The sequence below is a fragment of the Rhea pennata genome, chromosome 4, assembly GCF_028389875.1.
Source record: "Rhea pennata isolate bPtePen1 chromosome 4, bPtePen1.pri, whole genome shotgun sequence".
In the NCBI taxonomy this organism is placed as follows: domain Eukaryota; kingdom Metazoa; phylum Chordata; class Aves; order Rheiformes; family Rheidae; genus Rhea; species Rhea pennata.
Window position 1 is genome coordinate 50,580,174 of NC_084666.1, and position 24,974 is coordinate 50,605,147.

The following is a 24,974-nucleotide window of genomic DNA, read 5'->3' on the forward strand; positions in this document are numbered from 1 at the left end:
AGCAAAATGCAAAATATTACTGTTTTGATCCTATATTTTTCCAAAGTCATTTGTACAGATATAACTGACCATAAAGAGTATAAATTAATATTGAATTAGCTGTGGTTAGCTTTATTATAACCGATTTCCATCTCCACTCAAGTTCAATATATTTTGTGCCTTACGAGGAGGAAGGCGTTGATCAAACCTTGAAATATGGCTTGAGAAGCATGTGTAAAGGAATTCCTTAAAGCAGACAGAGTTTATATAGGAAGAGTCCCAAAGTTTTCTGTTGAAATAATGTTTCCATTGTCATAAACAGAGGTCTTCCACAGACTGTCTCAGGTGAAGATTCATAGCTCGTTATTTACATGCGCATGGAAAACAGAAACAAGTCATTATCATGTCTCAAGAGTCTTCATAGTCACCAGTTTCATTTAACTTAGTGGATGAAAAGATTTAAAACTTAAATGTCTCTAAAGCTAATTATTACTCCACATTCTGATAGCATCACGGTGACATTTAAATGAAGGAAAATGTTTGTTCAAGACTTAGGCAAAAAAAGCCCAAGCGAGTCATCAAGACAATGATGAGCCCCTTTGATCTAGGGGCTCTCCAAACCAGTGAACAGTACAGGCTTTGTCATAGGCTCTTGGTCCTGTAGCAGTAAACTCCAAATTCTGTATCATTTTCCTGTAACATGGGAGCATGCTGTCTGACTGTGTCTAGCTGAACAAAGGATCTGCTTGTTCAAGAAAGGGCTTTGAAGAAAGAAGTGCAAACAACTTGTGATTTTGTAAGCAAGAAGAAATCCACATTAGCTGTTTGCTTGTGGATTTAAGTGGTGTCACGGGTATAACAGGTTTCAGGATCTATTTTTTTCTAAAAAAAAAAATAGAAAATTGGTTGCTTTTCAGGCTGAGCAAACACTTAAACCTTTTTTAAAGAAATAATTTGATTTTAAATAAATAGTTTATTACATTTCATAACTGAAATTACCAATGTTTACTAAAGGTTATTGGTTGGCTTGGATGCCATTCTGCTTTCTTAGTTAAATGGTTGGTAATTAGAGCAGTGGTTTCTTTATTAACTGTCCTGAAAGGGAAAGAAAAGAAGAATATAAATACACAAATGACCTCTGCTTTTAGAATTGCTTTCTTTTTTAGTTTGCAAGCCAAGAAAAGTAATTTCTGGTGCTCCCTATTTCTTTTGACTTAGTACATCAGCTTTTGAAATCCAAAATATGATGCCTGTCTTTAATATGTATTCCCTTGTTAGAAGTTCCTGCTAAAACATACCTGAATGGCAAACTTAATGTATTTTTTAAAAAATTATGGTCATGAAATTTAAATTAATCAATTTAGCCTGACTATTCAGGAACAAAAAGAGAAGTTTCTGCAGGATTAAGATAGTGCAGGTCTCCACAAGGTAGATACTGGTAAATAGGGAAGCTGGTTGAAATTTGAGTATCCTCTGCAAGAGTTACATGACAAGGCAACCCGGGTTAAAGCATGGATTAGAGAAAAGAGTAAGAGGATGCTTTAACCTTTCTTCCTAGAGGAGAGAATATTTAGTTCTGAATGATCCCAAAGACAAGTAGTTCTCTAGAGGTTCTTGAGAAGGATATTCTCTCCTGAGTTCTCTGTTAGCTTTTTATCTGACAATTTTCTGCAGTGAACTGTGGCCATTTAGTCACGTAGATGCCATGCTCACCTGCAAGGATCGATGTAGCAAATCACAGGTTCTTGTCAGACTCAGTAAAACTGGAGATGTCATGTACAGTACAACACACAAAGCTGCAGTACCTTACTGAATCTTCTAATGGCTTCTGGACGACCACCTCTCTCACAGGCAAGCTCGTGACCCCTTTCCAGCTGTTGGAGCAATACAGAAAAGGAATTGTATGCTAATGTGCCTATACCATAAATCTATTATGCTATATTCAGGAGATAAGTTATAATGCTTATGGGACTGAGCATAATGAGGGTTGCCTTGAGCTTAACTGAGATACAGAGGATTTCAACCCATTAGCAATAAATGTGTACAAAAATGACATGTCACTCCAGGCTGCTACTTCTCTTCACTTCTTGGTGTGATAAATATTAACCTAATATTTATAGGAAGCAACATCAAAAACATTGCTGCAGCATCAGTTTCACATGCATGTTAAAAAGAATATGCTGAACAAAATTCTAGTACAGTTGATATAAGGAAAATCTTATTTTCTGTGGTTTTGTCTAAAACACCAGGGAAAAGTGCAAGTTCAGTACAACTGCTCCCTTCCTGAGAGTTTCTCTGTATTCCACTAATGTCGCTAATGTTAAAATGTAACTCAATTATTCATTCCTTGCTATATTGGTTTTGTTTCCAGAAATAATTTTATTTAAAATATTTGGCTTTATCTCAGTTGACGGTTTAGGTCCCGGTGTATTTGATACATGACAAACATATTTTGTATAGGCTTATCCTTCTCTCCAGTTATCCTGTGCCAGTTTTATAAAGGGTACAAAGGTTTTGTTTTGGCTTGCATAACAAGTATGGATTGTATTTCAGAGATGAGTGATTAAATCGCTATAATAACTGTGGCACAGGTGTCATGTTCCTCGAAGAGCAGACTTTTTTTTTTTTTTTTTTTAATACTCCTAACTGATGGTTTTATTCCTAGCTGTGTTTGGAATAGTGGCTGTATATAGATTAGACAATCAGAAACTGAAGACACAGAAAATGCTATTGAATATTCAACTGGTCACAATATACAAGGAGCAATGTCTTTGAGCTGTACTATATTAACATGGAAAAGATGTTCACTTGAATGACTAAAAAAAATTACATGAATACTTACTCTTTTTAAAATCTTTTTATCTACACATTGGAAGTGAAGAAAAGTATTCATTTATGCAGTATTTTTCATTGATAAAACAGTAAGACTGGGAAATTCCCATTTGGATCATTGCATTAGCCATTTTAAGTGCTCTCTGCAGGAAAGTTCTAAAAAACTTAATAGTGGATTTAGAATGACAAACTACAAGGAGTATAATATAAATAGGAAATCTGAGTGCAATAAGAATAATATGACTGATTTTTGCATTTCCTTATGTCACATTTCAAAACAAAAAGCTTGTTATCAAAAGGAGCAGCATTGACTTCTGAAGCTACAATAATATTGCAGCCCATATACTTACAGATACAATATAAACATTTAAGAGGAAGAAAAAGTCTCCTAATTAAGGAGGCTGACATTTAAAGGCCCAGCTCAAGACGGTTACTATAGACTTCATAAAATTGAGCTGCCTAATTTCTTAAACTTCAAGATGATTTTCAAGCTGCCCAGGTGAAATTGAATGGGCTGTTGATGTTTGAAAGCAAATTCAAATGTAAATAGAGAAAAATAACCAGTCTGATATTAAGTAAATCCAGTATTTTGGACAATTCCTTTGGCAGAGGAGACACACTGGGAAAGAAGAGGAGAGCAATTACAATGATTCTTGATTAAACTTGCCAAAGTAAATATTTTATAGTGATCATCTTTGTGAAGCATGGTGAAAATCTTGACAGCTTTTGTCCAAATCGTCAGAATGCTGGTGATTATTATGCCTTTGGGAAGGACCCCAGTTATTTCCTGCCCGTTCAGTTGGAGTGAAAATCTGGTCCCGGTGACTCTGATATAACCTGAAGTGTTGCCATTGACTGCACAGAATTTACTCTTTCTGTGCTTTATGCAAGATAAAGAAAACTACCTACTTATAGATCCATTTGCTGTGATGAGAAGACGTATATGTTTGGATATTTACTATCCTTTTCCTCCCCCCACCACCTGCAGAAGCCTTCAGTAGTAAAAGGTACATAGCCAGTGGTAACAGGATGTGATCGTCTTCAAAAATCTCATCTATCGTGACAACAGTAAAGAAATGCCAAATCTTTTGGAGGTTCCTGGAACCTTTCTCATGCAGTGTGATGATCTGGGGTTCTATTGGAAAGTTAAGAATGGCCAAAATGGGATTCAGCGTGATTCAAAACTTGTACCTCAAATACTAAATAATTTGAAAGACTACTTATGAAAAAAACAGACACACACTTGCAATCTTTACTTTTGTTTAGAAAAAGAAAGGAAAAAAAAGGAAAAAAAAAAAGATCTCCAGATAGCGTGGGTCAAATAATTGATTTGCTGATTGGAGAGGTGAGGTGGCAAAAATTTGCATTGGATTACTACTTGGAAAAGCAAAATTACATGCACATATGTGTATGTGCAGATAGTGTTTCTAGGCAAATATGAAATTTTCAATTAGCTGAGCAGTTCCTACTCGGAAAAGAACTTAGCTAGATATCTCCCCGATCTGCAAAGGATGGATGTGATCCTGTCTAACATGCTGTAGGTGACCCTGCTTGAGCAGAGAGGTTGGACTAGATGATCTCCAGAGGTCCCTTCCAAACTTACAGATTCTGTGAAAGGAATATTTATTTAATTTTTGGAAGGTCAGATCCAAAATGTCAAAAATTATTACTAATATGAGGCACTTAATTACTGATTTGCTTGACATTAATCAGAAAAAAAATGTGTTTTTAATATGCTTTACTGAGCATACTGAGACATCAGAAATTGTTTAGCCCTTCTGTAAAACTGGCTTTAAGATCAATCATAAACTCAGCTCCAGAAAAGCCCACAGATTAAAAACTCTGTATAGACCATTGTGTCTTAGTCTAAGCTTCCATTTCTCTAGCTCTAGGAAATAATAATCCTAATTTTCAAAGTTTTCACAGTTCTTTGAATTTCCTCAAGATGCACAATAGAAATGCTGAATATTAGATGAGTGCCAGGATTTTTTGTAGCAGCAGTGGTTCAGTTTAAAAAAGGTGCTGACTATTGTGCTAAGATAATGTTGCCCTGATATTGGAAATATTCTCTGCATCGTGTTAATATAGATGAGTAATAATGTGCAACGCAGGAAGAAAATGTCCTAAGCTCTATTAACACTGATTGCGAGATAGAGACTGCTATTGTCTAGGTGACAAAAGCAAAGGAGGCCATGGATGGAGTTCAGCAGGCTCTGTTGGCTCCTTAGTAAAGGCAGGAGGTATAACCGCTCTCCAGCATGCTCTTCTTTCTTCCTGGCTGGCGTTCAGAACGGCTGCTAAGTTAGCACTAGTTTGAAAGTCTTGTGATGTTTGATCTCGTGTGCCAAACAACAGGGTCGACTTAAGCCCAATTTAACACTGACCTTTTCCATGACCTGGATTGTGCAACTTTTTGTATTCTCTATGAAGAATTAAAATCAGTTTGTCAGACTGAACAGAAAAATAGCTTGTAACCCTTTAATCTGCCACGTCCATGTCAGCATGTGCTTTGACAACAACTTAAAAACTCAAACTTCTAATCCCTTAAATCCTGCAAACTGCTTTTATCTTTTAGGGATAAGGAAGAAAGTAAATAGAGATATATGTTTCCTTTTACAGTATGTTTTAAGTAATTTTCTGCCTTATTTTACTTAAATATAATGGAAGAGCTATTCCATGTGTTATGTCTCTGTTAGGCTGCATAGTCCTATTTTTTGAAATGGCTGTTATACTTTGGATGGAAAGCTAAACAGCTAGTTGTGAGTGATTTCTGTAAGTTGCAGATAAGATCAAAAACACAGAGGTATATCACTTTACTTACTTTAAAGAGTGGGTTTAAAAGAAAAAGGATGAGAATAAACTTATGTTAAGTGCTAAGCAGATGCATGATGATATCACTTCTGTAAGTGGACAGTAGATATCAATGGGATTTTCAGGAGAAATTGCTAATGCTTAGTCGTCTGTCTTTTTTTTTTTTTTTTTTTTGGTAGCCATTAACGCATTAAAAGTCTGGCTATAGAGTCTGAGCATTTTATATGCCTTGAACATCAGAATGTCTGAACAAGAGCAGGCCAATAGAGGCTCTTTCAAAATTATACCCATTTCTGACCATGTTTAGAACCTGCTTTGTACTTCAGTGACTATGCACATCAAGTGGATGAAAGTGCTGGCTATGTGGAGATTCCTGTCTGGAGAAGTGGAACAGACCTGTCCAAAGCTGCCTCAGTCACCGTGCGTTCCGGAAAAACAGAGCCAGTGTCAGCAGAGGGCGAGTTCCTCGTAGAATGGATGTTCGGATTGCTTTTGAGTGTGTGTGCGTGAAAATGGGATACCTGGCAGCATGCACTCTTTGTCTTCAGGATAAGTGTGGGATGCGAACGTTAAGTAGGTGGCATCAGCAATGGATTTGTCAGGTAGAAAACATGACACATTTGTGTGTGTCCTGTCTGACAAGAATGATTTGGCTAAGCTCACTGACTGACGGAGACTGTGCAATTGATGTGGGAAAAATGATTCAAGCTGAATCTACTCACAACTTAACTGATGGCAGAGAGTGGGAGAAACAGTTGGAATAAAGGAGCGATACTATTGCCTTTATAGCAGTATGCTTTCCTGCTACAAAATTGAATTTGCAGCCTAAATACACAGTTGCCTGCAATGTCAGTACATTAGCCAAGATAGCTTCTTTTCATCTGTGAAAATTGGTATATCTGAGATTCTAGGATCCCTCTGTTACTTGGAAAGAGCTTCTGGCAAGATAGCCATCAGTGAGACCTCCAGGAGTTTTCTCTGTTTAACCTTGATCCAAAATACCCAAAACCTGCTGACCATCTCTAACACCCTCTGTTTCTCAACCCCACTGCAAGGACTTCTTCCTTAATAGACTTTAGAAATGTTTGGGCTGGTTATGGTTTTACTGTGATGTTTAAATGTGTTGCTCAACTTGCTAGCTGTTAAGTTAAATCTAAGGAGCAGTTATAGCTGCAGAGTGTCACGGAATTTAGTTGTATTAATGAGAATTCCTCTGTTCTGCCCAACAAATTGGTGATAGACTCTCAGCAAGAGACTAGTAAGACCTCCATGATGTTCATATTATTCAAGTAGGAAGCAAAATTTTCTTTTCTAATACATGTGATACATGATCAGTTTTGCTGCCAAAATAACAGTGAGGAATTATAGGAGCTAGTAATGTAGCATATATGATTGAAGGAACAATTATTTAACTTATAATGAACATACAGAGAAACGGAATTTGACTGCAGTTACTGAAGAACAGAGACATGATTAGCAAAACAGACTTCATATAGGGTGGATGTGTGAAGACTTTATTCAGGTGAAGAAATGAGATCAGGTTCCATAGGATTCTCTGTGTGTGAAACAGCATAGTAATGTTGCATTTCTAGTTACATATTTGTGGTTGGAAAAGTTTCTGCCGAAGTCTTTTCTATTCAGGTAGTCATGATCTCTGAAAAAGTTCCGTTTTCCTTAAATCTTTTCCTAATTTTAAGTACTTGTAGAGTTTTGCAAAATATATCTTCCTGTATGAAACACATGCATACAATACTTGATTAAGAAAAGAACAAAAGTTGCACAAGAATTACGGTATCTGTGTAAGATTTTGCAGTTGTAGAAAGCAGTTACCCGGATGCAAAATATGTGCATGAATTTAAGGAAAAGTTTGCAGAACAGAACAAATAGGTAAGATTTTCTAGAATTAAAGGTGTGTAAAATAAAAAGGTGTAGTTGCTTTTAAGTATGTAAATTTCAATGTACAGTGACAAGGAAAAGAATTACTGTCACTACTCGCAGGTGACAAATAGAACATTCAAAAGAGGATGTGGCACAACAGTCTGGTTAAACAGAGTGCAGAATTATATAAAGAGTGAGAATCTCAGCTAAGAGATGTCAATGTACATTTTCCAGTACAGTTAATAGTCTCCCTCTCTCTCTCAAAAAAAAATCATTCTAGGTGCTTTCGCATACACTTAAGCTGCCCCTGATTGTTTTAGTGATGAAATACTAGTAATGGAGCTCAGTGATAGACCTACTGTGCAAGACACTGTTTTCCTTAGGATAGGGCTGTGGACAGGCACCTGCTCTTTTCAAAGGTAAATGGCTAAGCAAAATCTTATGTAAGCAGTACAGAGTTGAGAGGAAAGGCTGAATTGCTGTGGACATTGGGCCTGTTGTGTTTTTTTTATTAAGGTTGTAGCCGACTACTCTGGCAGTGTGAAGGGATATTAAACAGGTTTTAATTGTACTGACTGTATAAAGTGTAAATAATGATCCACATACCTGTGTGTTTTTCACTGTATGTTTGTTGTTCCTAACTTTATTTGCCCATGACAGAAAATCTAAACTAAATTTTCTTCAGAACAGCAATAGACAACAGTTGCAAACACATTTCACAAGTGTAAAAGTAAATATTAATGTGTAGCAGTAACTGACCCTACAAGTCTTGTTCCCCCTCCCCCCCCCTCCCTGCACACAACTGGAGTTGATTACGTGGGCATTAGCCATAACCTTGATTTTACTCCAGGAGTCAACATGCAAGTGTTTCGCGTGATCATCCTTGATGATCTGGGCGAACCTATCCTAGAAGGTGCAGAGAGGTTTGAACTAGTTCTCCATATGCCTACGAACGCAGTGCTTGGAGAGCCGAGCAAAACTGCTGTCTTCATCAATGACACTGTTACTGACTGTAATATCAAGGAGGGGGGAGAAGTTTTTAAAGCCTTTTTTTTTTTTATATATATATACTTTAAGTGCACTCAGAATTTGGAAGAACTGTTCTGGTAGTAGTGTAAATTACTATGTGTATAATTGTTAAGATATATTTTTTACCCCTAAGTACATTATAGTGCTGTGCTGTACACCTGAAGTGGGAACATTGGACCATAGTGCAGGTTCTTTATTCTTACTTGTCTTCTATCTCATTCTGTACTTAAAGAAGTTGTTTTGGAAAAGTACATTAATGCTGTAGTGGAACTGTACCATGAGCTAGAGGTACATTTGTTCATATTTGGTGCATGAAGTGTATTCATTTGAATGAATACTCATTTTGATGCTAGAGAAGCCACAGGGATGAAAATTTTTTATTTGCAATAACTATTTGAATACTAGAAATTGTAAGGACCTAAGTTTTTCAAGTAATTGTGCAGGCCTCAATGCTCATGCTGTTGCATGAAGCTCTATTGTCTCTTTTACAAGACCAATTAAAAAAAGAAGGAAAAAAAAAGCACCTATAAAACTTTAAAAGTAAACCTCACTCAACACAGAGCCATTCAGATGTTTTCCAATACTGACCAAATAACAACCAGACACCTAACAGTCTCAGGTTTCTGCAAATTTATTGCACTTTGAAGGCCTAAGGACAGTATATTGTTTTAAATGGTTTGTTCTCAAACAGACCAGAACTCTGAAGAGCACAGTTACACTTTCACTCTGAAATACTCAGTTGTTGAAGTCAATGCAAAGTATGACAGTGACTTTAGTGGAAACAGAAGTGTGATCATCACCCCTTTTTTGCCATGATGGTATTGTGCACTCCTTTCCTCTCTGCATCAAAAATAAAAGAGATTACTTCACAGAAAATAATCCCACTGCTTAGACACGGCTCAAATGCTGTTTTTAAAAATTTCACCCAAACCCGGCTACCTATGAGAAGACTGGCAAAATTAGTATCGTCTAGGCCAGTGATTAGTTACCGTAGACTAGGAAAATATTTGAATTCATCTAGATTCGAAGTGTGTGTTTTAAAAGAATTTGTATATCTGAACCTTCTTCAATTTGTTATGAGAGGTTTGCAAATAAAATACTAAGTTAAAGAAAATCACTTATTTTTTAATCAAGGAATGCGGTCAATATTTTCTGTCTACGTGTGAGGATCCTTTTCATCTTACTTAACATGTTCTGTTGTCGGTACCCAAAGTCCAGTTCAAAGAACCACTGTACAGGAGGAGTGGAAAAGATGAACAGTTGGTGGCCGTCACTTATCGAAGAGGTGACGTTACCCATAAATCTACAGTGCGTTGTTATACGTGCCAGGGTTCTGCACAGGTTATGGTGGACTACAAGGAGAGGCCAAGTACAGATGACTCTGTAGTGATGTTTCTCCCAGGTAAGTTCTTCTGAAATCTGAAAATAATGTGTTACTTTGGTCTAAAAAATAATCTGGTAATAAATAAGAGCTAAATCTCTAGGTTATTCTAGAAGGCATCACTCTAGTTCAGTTAATGTCAATGAAGAAGAAGCCACAGGATTTAACAAATACTTTTGTGAGTGCAACAGCAGCACTTTCAGATGTTTTATAGCCACAGGCAGAGAATAAGGATCCTAAAGAACTTCCTCTGCTATATTTGTGAACTCTTATGAGAATAAACAGGAATAATACTGATCCAGTGCCTTCAGCAGGGGATAGTCAGAGCAGCAGATTCTTTGTCATGCAACACGGTGGTGAATGCTACAGGAGATGCTTCTTAACTTCAAATGTGGAGTGTCATGGGATTTTTCTGTAGGGGAGACTGAATCAAACAGAGCAGAAAAATGAAAAAAAATGAATTGTTTCCAGTCCCAGCACTAGTCCCTGCTTAAATGTTCCTGAGACTGTTTTTTTCTTTCTCCCCTAGGGGGGAGCTTAAAAAAGTCCTTTAATTTTTTTTTTTTTTTTTTTTTTTTGATTTAAATTTTAGGGTTTTGTGTTCCCATGAAGATAATGTCTTTCTACTCCTTCACACCTTTCTGCAGGAGAAACTGAGAAGCCTTGTGTGGTAGCACTGGAGGATGATGCAATTTATGAGGAGGAGGAAGAATTCCGATTAGTGCTTGGAACACCAACAAGTGATTCTACTTTTGGTGCTTCTATTTGGGATCAGAAAGAGACTGTTATCAAGATTAAGGATGAAGAAGACAGTGAGTTTTATGTTTGATGTTCATTGTATGTGTTCTGGACAAAAGGTGCAACAATAGCTGCAAACGGGAAAATGGGAGCAAGTCCTTTCAATATTCAGTTCAGTGGTTTTCAAAGCACCCAGTACCAAGTTTTTCAAAATCACCTGGAGTGGACAATTATTGAACAACTTAGCTGGAAGGGACATCTATATGTAAGCCTAACAATTAGAACTTGGCAGCCTACTACTCCAGAGATAAGCAAATCTCTTGAATTGTGTGGGGTTTTTGTTTTTTGTTTTTGTTTTTTACCAATAATTGTTTGTACAATTCCATTGTATACATGGATATTAAAAAGTAAGCACCCCTTGTATAGTCCTTTTATGGATCCTACTAGTCCGCTACTGTTGTAGTCTCTTCAATATGTTGTAGCAAAAGATTCTGCCTAGAAAGACTATCAACTGTTTTATTTTTCTGCTCTGAATTTGCCACCTTTTAAATCTATTCTGAATGCACACCAGGCTCTGTTTTCAATGATATAATGTGAATAGAAATCATCTTATTTATTTCCATTCCATTTACTGCTTTGTATATGTTGTTTTTACAAAAGAATATCTTAAATTTTACTGAGTGGGAAGAATTATAGATGCTTTGGGTCAAACTTTTCCAAGGGAATTCATAAAACTTACAGGAATGTAACAGAGTCTGCAGTAGTGTGCAGACTGTGCATCTGAAAATATTAAACTATGTGGGTAAAAAAAAAAAAAATCAGTAATGACGTAAAATAGACTCCTTAGAGGTAGTGGAGAGTCATTTTAGAAAAACAGATTTATCCTACACCTAGGCAAAGCATTAGAATAAATAACTTCTTGAAGTAACTACTTTCTTCAAAAACTAAATATATTTTATCTCTAAATATTCTACTCTAGATTCCACTAAAGCAAAAACCATGAGACCAGGTATTCTCTCTCTACTAAAAGCTACAAACATCTATCAGAAATCCACTTTTCCAAAGCATTTTACTTTGAGCATTTCAGACAACTAATAAATCCAGTAGATTAATAGACAATCAATCTGAATTTTTAGGTTTGTTTGAACCATCTAGTTTCTTTCAGGCTATCCAGTCTCCGTTTACATAATTTATTTGCATTTGGTCTACTTGGCAAGACTAATTTCTTTTTTCTAAAATTCTATTTTGTTTTTTCTTCTCCTAGAACCAGTGATTAAGTTCTCTGAAATAAAATACAGCATTCAGGAGCCTCAGGAACCTGGAGAAATTGGACGTGTAAGAATCCCTGTTCTACGCCTTGGTGATAGCTCCAAAGTATCCATTGTCAGAGTGCATACTAAGGATGGCTCAGCCACCTCGGGAGAAGACTACAATCAAATGTCAAAAGGTAAGTGTTTTATTGTGTTTTGGGAATGAGAAGCATTAGTGCCTTACTGCAAATAAATGCTGGACAGGGAGCAGAATTCTTATTGTAATAACTAAATGGTAGATGCTGAACTTTAGACTGGGAATTCCTGTTTTACTTTGTGTATTTTGGAATGGGAGTTGAGATCATGGTACATTTTTGCTCTTTCTAAGTCAGTTATAAGAGCTGAAAGGGAGTGTTTGTATTAGGTTAGAGATAAGTTCCTCTCTATTCTGGGCTACTTTGAAATTGCTACTCAGTATTTCTTTGTAAGAACCAACGTTCAGCTTAGCTCAGGTATTTATCTACCTGGGCCACGTGTTTGAGCAGAATATGAAATATGAGACATATTTTCTTTATTGACCAGTTGCATTTTGATTTGTTTTCTCAATGGTGACATGACTTTGATGGAGTGTCACCCTTACAGAAATGATTTGTAGCCTGGGGCATAAAATAGCTCCCTAGAGGAGTAGCTGTTCTACAGCAACTCCTCTAGGGAGGTACGAGCTTGACTACAATTAGAAGAAACTGAATATAAAGTTTCTCTCATGTCATGAATATTTGTGCTACTGATTGGGCTAGTCTTTGGACTATAAGTACCACTTTCTCCTGGCTTTTAGAAAGTAATCCCTGCTTGATTTCTGGAAGAAATACCATAGATGCTTATTTCTCATCTTGTGATTCCATGTAGATGAATGTGTGTCCTTAAAGTCCTAAGTGTCTTCCTGTTAGCAAGGCTGATTTTATTCAGCAGCCCGATGTGAATGCTGGATTCCCTTGGCATACAGGGAAACTGAGGCTGAAAAGGGCCTGCACTGCACCAAGCTGAGGGTGCGATGCTGAAGTGCTTGGACCTCATGCACCTGCTGTGACGGGGGAGGGTGTCTGCAAGCTCACTGCCCACAGCAGCGCAACCCCTACGCTGCAAAGTCATCAGCACAGGGTGCGCAGGGGTACTGCAGCTTCCAGCACCACATCTAGTCTCTTTGCCTTAACTGCAGGGGAAATAAGTGTGAGATGTAAGACCTCATGCTGAAGTGTCAGAGGCACTTGTATGAGTAAGCTGCTGCCCTAACTCTGGGAACAAGAGCTTCCAAGAGAGGGTCAGTAACACTCCTAACCCTGCAACAGCTGTTTTTGCAGGTAGTATCTCTCACTGGCCTAAATAGGTCTTAGGTACTGGACTGTATTATTAAACTAATAGCTAGTTCCAGGGGATGCCTGGCATTTGTAGAGTTAGGGCCAGAAAAATAAGAAATTTTTAAATCCAAAGCTGAGCAAGCAGGAAAGTGAGGAGGAGCTGAGCGCTGACCAAATGAAGACCGCAGCTAGGCAGTATAGAGTTTTCCAGAAAAGGTTTGTGTCATGGGCTTTGTGAGCAGAGCTGTGCCATGAGCAGCAAATTTTACCAAACTTGTCTGAACAGCCTCTGGTATCAGCCATCTGGGCAAAGGAGGCTGCTGTCCCAGGCAGATCTGGCTGGGGGGCTTGTGCTTGTTTGCAGCTGGTTCTGTGTAAAGTTGAATGTTTTAAACCATTAAAAATTGTAAGTTTTGAGTAAAAAGGCTGAATTTTGCACTAATAAAAAGCATACATGTATCTTCTTACTCCTGGTTGATATGCCATGGGAGCAGCAACAAATTGTTGAGGAGGGAACAGTTTTAACTGTGCCAGCTCTTTGCCAAGGGAATATGATTTGAGGCCATTCATTTTATGTTTCTAACAGTTCCTAATCTATGAGGGTGGTTCACACCAGGACTTCCAAGCAAGAGTATCTGATTTCGGGAGGCTTGACCTAGTTAAGAGCTACTCAAATAAGCAGTCAGTTTTTGGAGTTAGCACCATCATTTTCCAGAGTTGCATAGTCAGAGGTGACAAATACACAAGTCATAATGGCAGCTCACAGATATCTAGGTATTTTGTTTGGTCTTTGTCTTTAATTAAATCAAAGCTGGTGTTCATTCCTGTCCCCTCAATTAAGAGGAAAATAGTCTGCATAAATGTGTTATTTTGCTGTTACGTTTTTAGTAAGAAGCATGGTGCTGTTGGAATAATACTTAACATCTTGACTGCTTGGAGCAGGCACAAGTAAGTTCAGATAACCCCATTTATTTTGTGTATATGACATTCCATAAGCATGTAATCCAAAGTATTCAGACTACGACAAGACTGGGTCCATCTGTGCCACAGAAAACATCAATAATACTCTGACCCTGTACTGATGGCTTGTCAGTGCTCCAAGTGGCAGTGATGGTGTCACCAGCCCAATGAGGGAAATGGACGCCAACACTTTTTGTTACCAGCACCAACTCCATCTCCCTGGACTCTATATACTTCCAGGCAGGCTCCAGGCTTCAGTGTGCTGCACGAGCTGTGAATGCCAACAGTGATGCAGGTCTGGAGCTGTTGAGTCCAATTTGTACAGTAAGCAGAGAGGAAGGTGAGTGGTAACGGTAGGAAGATGGTAGCCTTTCTTGGGCAAAGATAAATCAGTGCTTGCAGCTGATGGAGATCTGCTAAGAGGTGTTTTATTCTAGGACTTCAGTGCTTATACATCAGTTGCGTTTGTTTTTTCCATATATGAGACTGTTGCTAGTGAAAGGCAAGAGCATCACGTAATTACATCATCAACTTTGGTATTTCAGGAGTTTGTACACTTCACAGCTCATGTATAACTAATGGGAGGGTGTATGGTGATAATGATTTTTTTATACCTAATTTGACTAGACATTTGAGCAGAATTTGACTGCCTCACTTTTCCTGTACTTTTCTTGAGGTACATATGCATGCACGCACTTCTGTTTCCAAGTAGTATCAGTTTAAACAACACAGCTACTCACATCGAGAGCAGAGGGTAGGTGTGTTGAATTTGATACCTTCTAAAGACCTGAAGACTATAGCCAGTTAAAATGTAGGTGCTGGGAAGGGTTAGGAGCCTGATATCCTCAAGGAAATTGAGATGTTGCAGCACTATATGTATAACTTGTGCATCCGGATGCCCAGAGATATTCACAGTCTTGTGTGAATTACCAAGCACTAAACTGTGCGTGGAATGAGGTAGAAATTTGAGGAAGGAACTCTCTGAAGCCAAAAAGAGACTTGGGACCTGCAAAAAGTACATTCGAAATGCTGCAAACTAAGCCATGCCTCTCAGAAAGTAGGGAGCAACCCTAATTCTGGGATGAAGGTGGACCATATCCTTCCAGTTTAACTGTGATCGTCCTCTAAATGTATATGTTTAAACTTGCTTTTTCTCAGAAAGTCGGGTTGAGGAAAATGCATTTTGTGCTCAACCACTTAGTGGCTGGAACTGTTACTTGAGAGGTGAATTACTTTGAAGTCTTGTTCAGCCCAGATTAGAGCAGAACTCTGCATCCACGGAGTTCACAGTGAAATGGTTGCATATTTGGGATGTAAATGTTCCTCTGTATCTCTAGATTAAATTGTTTGTTTTAGAATAGTGTAATAGTCACTGGATAAGAGAAGCACTAGACCCCTGATTATGTGAGAGAGTCAGACTGTGTTTCACACACACTTTTCTCAGCTTCAGTTCTCTCTTGTACAGTTCAGCTCTTCTGCTGCATCTGGCCAAGTTGCTCCCCCATGTTCTCCAGCCACAGTGCAAGACCCCCAGGGAGAATTAGACTCTGTGAAAAGAACTAAAGAAGCTTTGTGGTACCAGAGGGTTGGTGATAGTGCTGTCGTAGCTGTGGTGGCCTGTCATAAAGGCAAGACAAAGTTTGTGAATAGAGGCGGTGTTTTCTCTTAGGACCGCAAGTTGCTTTTGGGCATACAATCCAAGGCTGAAATGCATCAAGGTTTTAGGCGATTGTGTTCATACTCAGTGGCTGAAAAGTAGCTCCCGTGGGACTTCCCATACTTACAAAGTTAGGCAGTAGCTTGTGAGGGCACCCTGGATCTCCCAAGTGTTAGGTTGGTCTTTGTGTAATTTGATTTGATATTATCTTTGTTTTTACGATTGAGGAAAAGCATCTACAGTATCTCTGTAGTGGAAGTGGTGGAGCCTGCAGAACAGTGGGCCTGTGTATTTTAGTTAGCTATGGTCTGCAAGATGATAGCTCTGTTTAGGCAGCCTGTTCTTTGTGACAAGAGCTCAGCTGCAGTTGTGAACTACCCAGCCCTTCACCCCAGTGATTACTGGTTGCCAAGATAAATGCTGGTGTGGTGTTGCCATCTCCAGTTTCCTAGGGAGGCAGGACAAATGCTCATCACAAAGCAGGTTAGGTTCCTCAGCCATTACTGGAGAATGCAGGTTTTTCATACTGCTTTCCCCACCTCTCCGGAAAGGACATGCCCTGCTACAGACACTGCACAGACATATGAGGCCTTGGCCCAAGGGGTTACAGTAGGTGACATGGGCGGAGCTGTGTTGTTCTAACCCAACTCTGTGCACAGACATCTCCAAGCTTCTTAAGATGGATATAACACAGTTCATCAGACATCTCACAGTCCACCTTTTCCCTTCGCTCAGGTCTTTGTCAACCTCGCATCCCAGGAACAGTGGGAATAGAACCTTTCTCCGCTAAAATGCACTACACAGGTCCAGATGATCCAGACTATCCCAGTCTGATCCGATTAACAGTCACTATGCCCCATATGGATGGTAAGCACTGAGTGGCCAGAGTAGCCTCTTACGTAATGTACATTGCTGTGGACATTTTCTCTCTGAAAGTTTTGTCTGTCAAAGTAAAAGCAATATTATTATTCTAACCAGGGGCAGTCTAGAACGCTCTGAACATGCTTAGCAGACATGTTCAAACACAGCAGTTGTTTGCAGCATTGCATCAAACCATGAATGATCTGTGTATAAGCAATGACTTAACTAATTGCATAGTTAGTATATGGATGAATCCTTGGACATCCTAACCACCTACATTTCAGACTCCAACACAAAAAAATATGTTCACAAGCAGATAATGAATACTTTGGATGCTCTTTTCCATTCAGGATGCTAGTGGATCGTGTGGCTTCTGTGTTTCAGGGATGTTGCCAGTTATCTCCACACATCCTTTATCCAGCTTCAAGCTAACACTTAGTCCAGACGGCGCTTATGTAGGACACCACAAATGCTCCAACCTGCTGGACTATGATGAGATCCAGACCAAACATGGCTTTATAACAAAGGAAACTAAGAACTCCAAAGCAATTGGAGAAACATCACTTTACCAGTATAGCAGTGCTCTGCGATCTGCTAAAACCTTGCATTTCTACCAGAACCTCAACCTCGAGGCTTGCCTTTGGGAGTTCAACAGTTACTACGAGATGTCTGAGCTGCTGACTGACTGCGGGGGCTCCATTGGCACAGATGGGCAGGTGTGTAGCGCTGAAATATCTTCCTCTCCCAGCACAAGTCTTTGGAAGAACAAGTCCAAGCAAAAAGCCTGTCTAAGGATTACACAAGAAAGGGTTTAGTAACTGCACAGACAGTTTGATACATGTTTCCTTAGCATAAATGTTTTAGAAGTACAGATTGTTCCTATGCACTGTATTTCTCTACCTAGCCGTGATTCATTTTTCTTCCCTGTAATTGAGCACAGCTAATTGAGCTGCTGTTCTCAGCCTGGATTTTCAGAAACTCTGCTTTTTTGACCCAAAGAGCTTTTTCAGATTGTGCATGTGCTTGTACTATGAGCCAAATTCCATGTGTCAGTGTATGCAAGGGAGAGACAATAGCGTTATGGCCTTACACAAGTAAACTCTATGTGTAAGGTATGTTATTGACCCTCTATGTGTATTCTAAGGCTATAGAAAGAAGTGCTTTAAAAAATCCCACAGTTTTTAAATTAGAAGCTCCAATTGAAAATTGACAGATATGCAGTGCAGCTATTTCAGGATTTGTGCAGAGCTGTCAAATAGGTGAGATAGTATAAATAAAAGGTTGGTTGATAAGGGAAAAAAAATGTACCAAAAATATGGGTTTCTACCCTCCTGAGTTAAATAGGCCACCCATACATATCTTTCATATGAATTACTTCAGCACCGACTGCAGAGCAGGCATGTTCGCTTCCCCAAGCATATTGCAGTTACTTAGAGAGTAACCCAACATTCAAGGGCCTGATAGCAATTGCATCCATTTTAGGGGTAATTCCAAGGGGTTGTAGAGCATACTGCCTTGAATCAGTCCTGTTTCAGCAGCTTGATCACTTTGCCATTTCTCTAAATGCTCAACTGTTACCTTTTCAGTTGATACTTAGTATCCGAAGAATATTATTTACTAATTATCTGCTTGGCGATCTCTTTCTGGCTGCTTGGTAGATGAGAGGGGAGAGAGAACACTGAAACTCAGACTGTAGATTTAAACTGCAGTGTGTCAGGGTGCCAAAATCCATTCAGTTTAGTCTGTTGTAGGTGTTACTTGCAGGACTGATCTATGAATATAGGTTTGATTTCTTGATGTCAATATAGAGATGAAAAATATTTTCATGCAGGTTTTTTGCTTAGGTTTAAAGAGTGCAATTCATGAGAATGCAAGGTTTGCAGTAAAGCTCTTTTCTCTCCCCCCCCCCCTTCTTTTTTAAGATTGCATGTATTTCAATGTTTTTCAGGTCTTAAATTTGGTGGAGTCATATGTCACACTACGGGTGCCACTTTGTCTCCTATGTCTTCCACTCCCCTGCTGCAGTTGGTGACTGGCAACATTTTGACTTGCAGTCTGAACTGAGACTCACCTTTGTGTATAACACTGCTGTCCCATGGAAAGATGGGTTAGGCAGCCCTCCTGAACCGCAGCTCCAAGGTGAGCTGTTCCTTCGTTTTTAGACTCCACCCACCTTCACTTTCTTCTGGTGGGAGCCATGTAGTCAATAAAGATGATGCTTTTTAGCCTTAAGAATCTCGTACATAGTAACAGCAAGTCTGCTCGCTCACTTAAAACATGCACCCAAAGGACCATGATGTTTATTTTTCAATGCTGTGTTACTAAATTAGATGTTGTGAATCTTTCCCCAAGTGCACACTGCTTTTAATCTATCAAAAATTAGACAAGTTAGTGCACAGATCAACTCTAAAGCAGGTATTCTCATGAGGGTTAGGCTCCACTGCTGAACTGGTACAGAGTTATGGAGCAATGGAAGCATTTACATATAGCCCTGTGCAGTGGAAATGCCTGAATGCCTGCAAAAAGGATCTTACTGGGGCAAGTAGCCTTGGTGTCTGTGTGAGGGGGAAAAAGCCCTTGACTCCATCCTTTTCCTACCTAAACTCTGTTACCTCAGCCTATGTGGATATACTTCAGGTGAGTCTGGTCTTATGTCAGCACAAAGGGAAAACATATACATATACATATATATATATATATATATATAGATAGATAGATAGATAGATATATATATATGATCCAGTGGAGTAGACTGTCAGCTGGTATGAACCAGTGTATTTCTTTTGAAGTTGATGGATCTGGAGATCTGTCTCAAAACAATCATCAGATCAGGTTTTAATTTCCCCAAAGAGCAGCAGAGCTTTGGTAAAAATGTTTCAGATCTCTAGATACAGAAAATATCTAAAGAGACTTCCTTTAAAAATGGATGTTGGAAATGTCAGTTAAGCTCTGTGATTTTTTTTTCCTCACTAGGATCCCTCTATCTCACTAGCATGCGAATCAATGACGAAGGGCAACTAGTGGTGAACTTTCGAACAGAGATTCGGTTTCAGGGCCATTCTGGTGATGTCTCACCCAGATATGTACCTGGCCTGTCTACCTTCACTAGCCAGGGTGTCTCTAGTGATCTCTACCCAGCAGAGGAGAAAGGTATTTTACAATAAAAGGTCTGTCTCAGTGTATCCTATGGAAAGATGGGAAATGCGTAACAAAGGCACTTTCTTTTCTGAAGCATTAGTTAATTCCTTTCTGCTCTCTTATTTCTTTGGTTGTGTGTGCTGATTTTATATAATGCTAACCATTAGTATTAATTATGGCAAACTATAATATGCCTTTTGTTCTTTCAGGAACATCTCTGTCATCAGTGGTGATGTCCGCTGACCACCCTGGGCTCACATTTACACTCAGTCTGTTACAAAGTGAGCCGACCTTTCACCAGCCTGTGCAGCAGTGGAGTTTCATCTCTGACTTTGCTGTGAGTTTACATTCAGACTTGAACCTAGGGAAGCAAAGGGAACGGTCAGTTGTTAATATACTTTCTATGCAGTCATCTGCACTGTAAGATCAGTCGATATTAAGTCATTTGAATAGAATCACAGGTAGTAGTCCTGACCACTTACTGCTTTGTATTTTCATTCAGTCAGTCCCTGGTGTCCTTGGGGTTCAAGTCTAGAGGCCTGAATCCCTGCTCCTGCTAATGCTGATGCTAACGGACACCGTTCATTAAGCCGGCCAGTGATGGAGCTGTGGCCTCCCTTGAAGAATTTGCCTTTATGAGAAATGTTACCTCCCTCAGCATTGTCACGAAACTGTGAGTCAGGAGCTGCTACTGCTGTTCTTAGAGACAGGATCTTTTCCCCATGTGTGACAGTTTCTTGGCTCTTGCTGAGCTCACGAGTCAGCGGGAACCACTGCACCTTAGGAGCCTGTGCCCCTAAAATAGGGCAAAAGAGGCCTGCTTAAAATGTCTTGTTTCTGCGAGAGAGACATAGCCCAGCTGCTCAGCTCCCACTGAGCTGGCAAGAAAGGGGCTGTTTGCATTCACACAGGAAAAATAGCAGAAATCATCTCCTCTTCAGACAGATTTAGTGTATTAAATTTGGGCAAATTTGGCATGTTTGACCCACCACTACCCGAGGCAATGTCAGTACCTCAAAGGCCTGTTAGTAGTATGCGGTATTTGTCCTCGTTTTACAGAGTACAGGAGAGGCAGCATGTCTCAGCGCCTTGCGTGCGCTGTAGAAGTGCACTGACAGCGCTCGTGCAGACGCTTCCTGAAGTGACGCACCAGGTTTGTGAAGGTGTTCAGGCTCCTGAGGGGAATTCAACTTGGCCTCAGGGACAACATGAGCTGGAAAAAGTGATTGTTCAGAGACTGTGAAGAATACTCACTTCTCCAATTTTTCCCAGGTACGAGATTACTCAGGTACTTACACTGTGAAATCTATCCCCTGTAGTGCTGCGCCCAGCCAGCAATATGCCCTTCCTGTCATCTGCAACCCGCGGGAGCCAGTCGCCTTTGATGTGGACATCAGGTTCCAGCAGGTACCACATTTTTCTTAGGACTAGCATTTTTTTTCTGAAAAACTTACTGGGCAAAACTGGCCAAAAGGAAATTTAGGCTGCAGGACAGGTGTTCTGTAACCACTGAAAGAGATATTCTGGCATAATAATCTGGTAGCCAGGAGAAAATAACTGGAGCATGTCAGATGGCTTCAGATGGAGCTTTTTACAGTGCTAGAGATCTCAGTTTCTTAGGTGAGATAAAACAAACTCAGTGATTTTTTTTTAATAATTAAACTCTTATTTTTCATTTTATTTATCTGAAAGTCTATCCTATTCCTGGTTACTTGACTAGATTCTTTTCAGGGAGAGAAATTACTTCAAAGTAAGCAGTTCACCAAGTAGCACTAACTTAACACTGCAGAATGGTATAGAGGACAGATTTTCCTTTGCTGTTAGTATTAGGAATGACTTAGTGTTTGGAGCTTGAGAACTCTAAATCTGAAATTTAACTTTGAATAGACATGCTGGACCTTTAAAAATCTCTTACAATAACTTTGCATCCTTCAGTCAGTACATGAATTACTTGATTTTTTTTTTTTTTCAAAAGCGCAGGGCACTTCAGAGCACTAGTCAAGGCAGCCAGAGCTGCTTAACCTTTTTTGAACCTTAGACCTGCTCTTTAGTATACTACTTAGACATCCACTTTGCATTATTCAGTTTTGACTGCCTTGGCAAGCATAGGGACAGCTGTATTATGTACAAATTAACAATGTCTCGATCTTGTTTGCTGAAAATACTTGGTGTGGAATTAAAATGTAATTTTAATTTAAAAATGGCATTTCATCAATAGTCTTCATGCTACCACCTTGTAACATAGGAAATGAATGCTATACAGGAAAAGAAAAATGAGTTGGTGCAGAGGTGAATAACTGGTTGTGATGCCACTTGCATATTTGCATTAATTTCACTCTTTGAGTATAATCCCATCCTTATCATGGTTATCACTAGAAGTTGCATTTATTGCAGTCAGTAAATAAGATCTTAGCTAGAGACATGAGGCTATTTAATTCCTTACTTTATTTCTGTGATGGGGAGTCACTGATCTTGTGCTTGTCCCAGCATGGCACGCCCAGGGGTTCGGTAGCACCCGCAGAGCCGGCTTTGCGGAGCGCACAGACTGTAGGTTCCCTACCTGCTCATTCCCAAATACTCTCTGGGCCACGGTGGCCCTCCAGCCTGCAGCCATATGAGCAGTGGGGCAGGGAGAAAGGTGGTGACTGGCAGGGACCTGATGTTGCTTGCTGGCTGCTTCCCAGCTGTCTGCAGCTGTGGACCATTGGCCAGACTGTGTATCCTGGCACCTGGCTTTCAGGTCCCAAATGGAACAGTTGCCTGGAGCATCCAGGATGCTGCGTGGTGACAGACAAGGTTTCTCGTCCTGAGACTGCTGATGTGACTGTGCAGATTGTCTTTCAGGTGGAATGAATTGGTGTTGGTCCACTTTCTTGGCTTGACCAGGATTTTTGGCCTCTTGCTCTCAGCCCTGTTCTCTCAGTAATTTTTGCATATGCTGGCCTGTGGCTGAGGAAACGGACATCTGCTGTACACTTGGCACTATATTTTACTTAGAAACCGTGAAATAAAGCACAGTTAGGTGTTCTAGTAGGCCAAGGTAAGAATCAGAGAATAGGAGACATTGTGTGTAGGAGTAATGTTTAGAAATCCTGAAAGGCTTAGTCCACACACCACTACTATGGCAGCGGTAAGCAATGCTCTTTGCAAAGCTACAACTAAGATTTTTTCATTGTTTAATTTCTCTTTTCCCCACAGGTCAGTGACCCAGTGGCAGCAGAGTTCAGTCTGAATACTCAAATGTTCCTGCTGTCCAAAAGGGAGCTTTGGGTATCTGATGGGTCAATGGGATTTGGAGATGGCACTGATGTTGCCTTTACTGAAGGTAAAAAAAAATATATATTAAAAAAAACCAGTTATGCCTTCAACCTATTGTGAAGGCTGAAAGCAGCTCCACTTTTAACAAGCCCCTGCTTTGTATTTTCTAGTTTTTCTAGTGCCTTTTAGCAACACATTTGTTCTGTGTACATGTATTTCCATTGCAAAAAGGTAAAATACAGAAGCAGTAAAGTATAATGTAATTTAGTAAAAGTGAATGAGGCTTTGGTTCTATTCACGGGATCTGATGGGAAAAAGATTCAAAGGTAGGTGCAGAATTTAGGTACCTGAATCTGACATTGCCATTCTGCAAAACCCTTTGCTCAACTACTGCATAATCACAGGTTCCTCTTGCCCTTGTTGTTCAGCTTTGAAGCTGCCCAGGCTTGAACTTTTTGCTCTAGGGCTAAGTAGTTTCAGTGCTTAGTTCATTGTAGTCAGAAGTGCAGAAATTTGATTTGGCTACAGCCAAGCTGCTCATTCAGACTCCTGCTTTTCTGAATTCTGCCCAAGGCAGGTGCTCCCATTCGGTGTACTCACTGTCTGCCTGAAGCTGTGATCAGGTGCAGTATTGGACTGGAACTAATTTTGTTTTTAATGGGTCCCTTATTTGAGATATTTGTCTGAAGCACAGATGTTCTGTTAGGAACTTTCTTTTTCTTGATATAATAGTGATCAGGTTGGGTGACTTTTTATATGTGAATATGGGTTGCCCTCTAGTGAAGAGAAAGGAAAGCTTGCTTTAAAAGGACTGCATTGTAAAACCCACAGGTCAGTCCAGACTGTAACAGAGAAAACACTAAAGCCCATGATAAATTACTGGTAACAGTCATGGAACCTACTGTGTTGATGTGCAAAGGGAAATGCACTCAAAGCTAGGTAATTTTTTAATACAGTCACAATGGTTTGGTAATATGCTGCTTTAATAACTTTAAATTGACTAGTATAAGGTAAGACTGGTTTGCTAGGATCTGAAATCTATGGCCGAGTGATGGTGGATCCAGTTCAGAACCTCGGCGACTCCTTCAGCTGCACCATCGAGAAGGTGTTCCTGTGCACCGGTGCTGACGGGTACGTGCCAAAGTACAGTCCAGACACTCAGGAATACGGCTGTCTGTCCGACTCGCCTTCCCTCTTGTACAGATTCAAGATCCTGGTATGTAAATTAAGAGTGCACATAGCATACCTTTTCAGGCTGCTGATTTCCAAGTGGATCTGGCAACACTAAACTTGCTCCTTTTAGGACAAAGCTCAACCTGAGACCCAAGCAAGTCTTTAGAGACCTGGAATTTCATGCTACACTAGCAGCTGATCATGCAGATGCTTTTGCATTAGTAAAACAGCCTGGCTCTGATGGTTTCAGCCTATCATCTGCTCCGCTCTTCCAGCTAAGTTGTCTGACAAGCAAGTATATCGCAGAAATGTTCTTTTAGACTAGTAGTGTTTTGAGTATGCGCTTGTAAGTGTGCCTTATATTCACCATGGAAAGCTGGTGATGAAAGGGATGGGGATAGCTGTCATAGAACTGTTTTTTTTTTTGTTTGCTTGTTTTGTTTTGTTTTTTTATAATTACTTCTGGGTAGGAAGGAGTTACTAGTACTAGAAAATGGAAGGTAAGTAGTAGATGATAGTGTTCTTTTAAGTGAATGATACCAGCAGGTTTGACTCAAATTTCAATGAAGACCTCAGACCGATGGACAGCAGCAGGAGGCTCAGACAGGTACAGTTGTAAGCTGTGTGATTAATAAGAACTAAAACTATATTTTAAAGCCACTCTAATATTAAAG

The 24,974-nt window shown here is 39.6% G+C and overlaps 1 protein-coding gene across 1 annotated transcript in view; it reads left to right on the top strand.

Moving 5' to 3' along the window:
- FREM3 (FRAS1 related extracellular matrix 3) overlaps window positions 1-24,620 on the top strand; it is a 50,140-nt gene extending 25,520 nt beyond the window's left edge. The window contains 18 exon segments of the mRNA XM_062574944.1: window positions 5,930-6,079; window positions 8,303-8,512; window positions 9,734-9,931; window positions 10,558-10,722; window positions 11,913-12,095; window positions 14,250-14,404; window positions 14,406-14,553; window positions 16,606-16,737; window positions 17,116-17,447; window positions 18,680-18,723; window positions 18,725-18,870; window positions 19,705-19,794; window positions 20,079-20,206; window positions 21,142-21,276; window positions 23,068-23,194; window positions 24,156-24,343; window positions 24,431-24,459; window positions 24,461-24,620. Coding sequence (XP_062430928.1) covers window positions 5,930-6,079; window positions 8,303-8,512; window positions 9,734-9,931; window positions 10,558-10,722; window positions 11,913-12,095; window positions 14,250-14,404; window positions 14,406-14,553; window positions 16,606-16,737; window positions 17,116-17,447; window positions 18,680-18,723; window positions 18,725-18,870; window positions 19,705-19,794; window positions 20,079-20,206; window positions 21,142-21,276; window positions 23,068-23,194; window positions 24,156-24,343; window positions 24,431-24,459; window positions 24,461-24,620 — 2,720 coding nt within the window.
- Window positions 24,621-24,974: the final 354 nt, after the last annotated feature.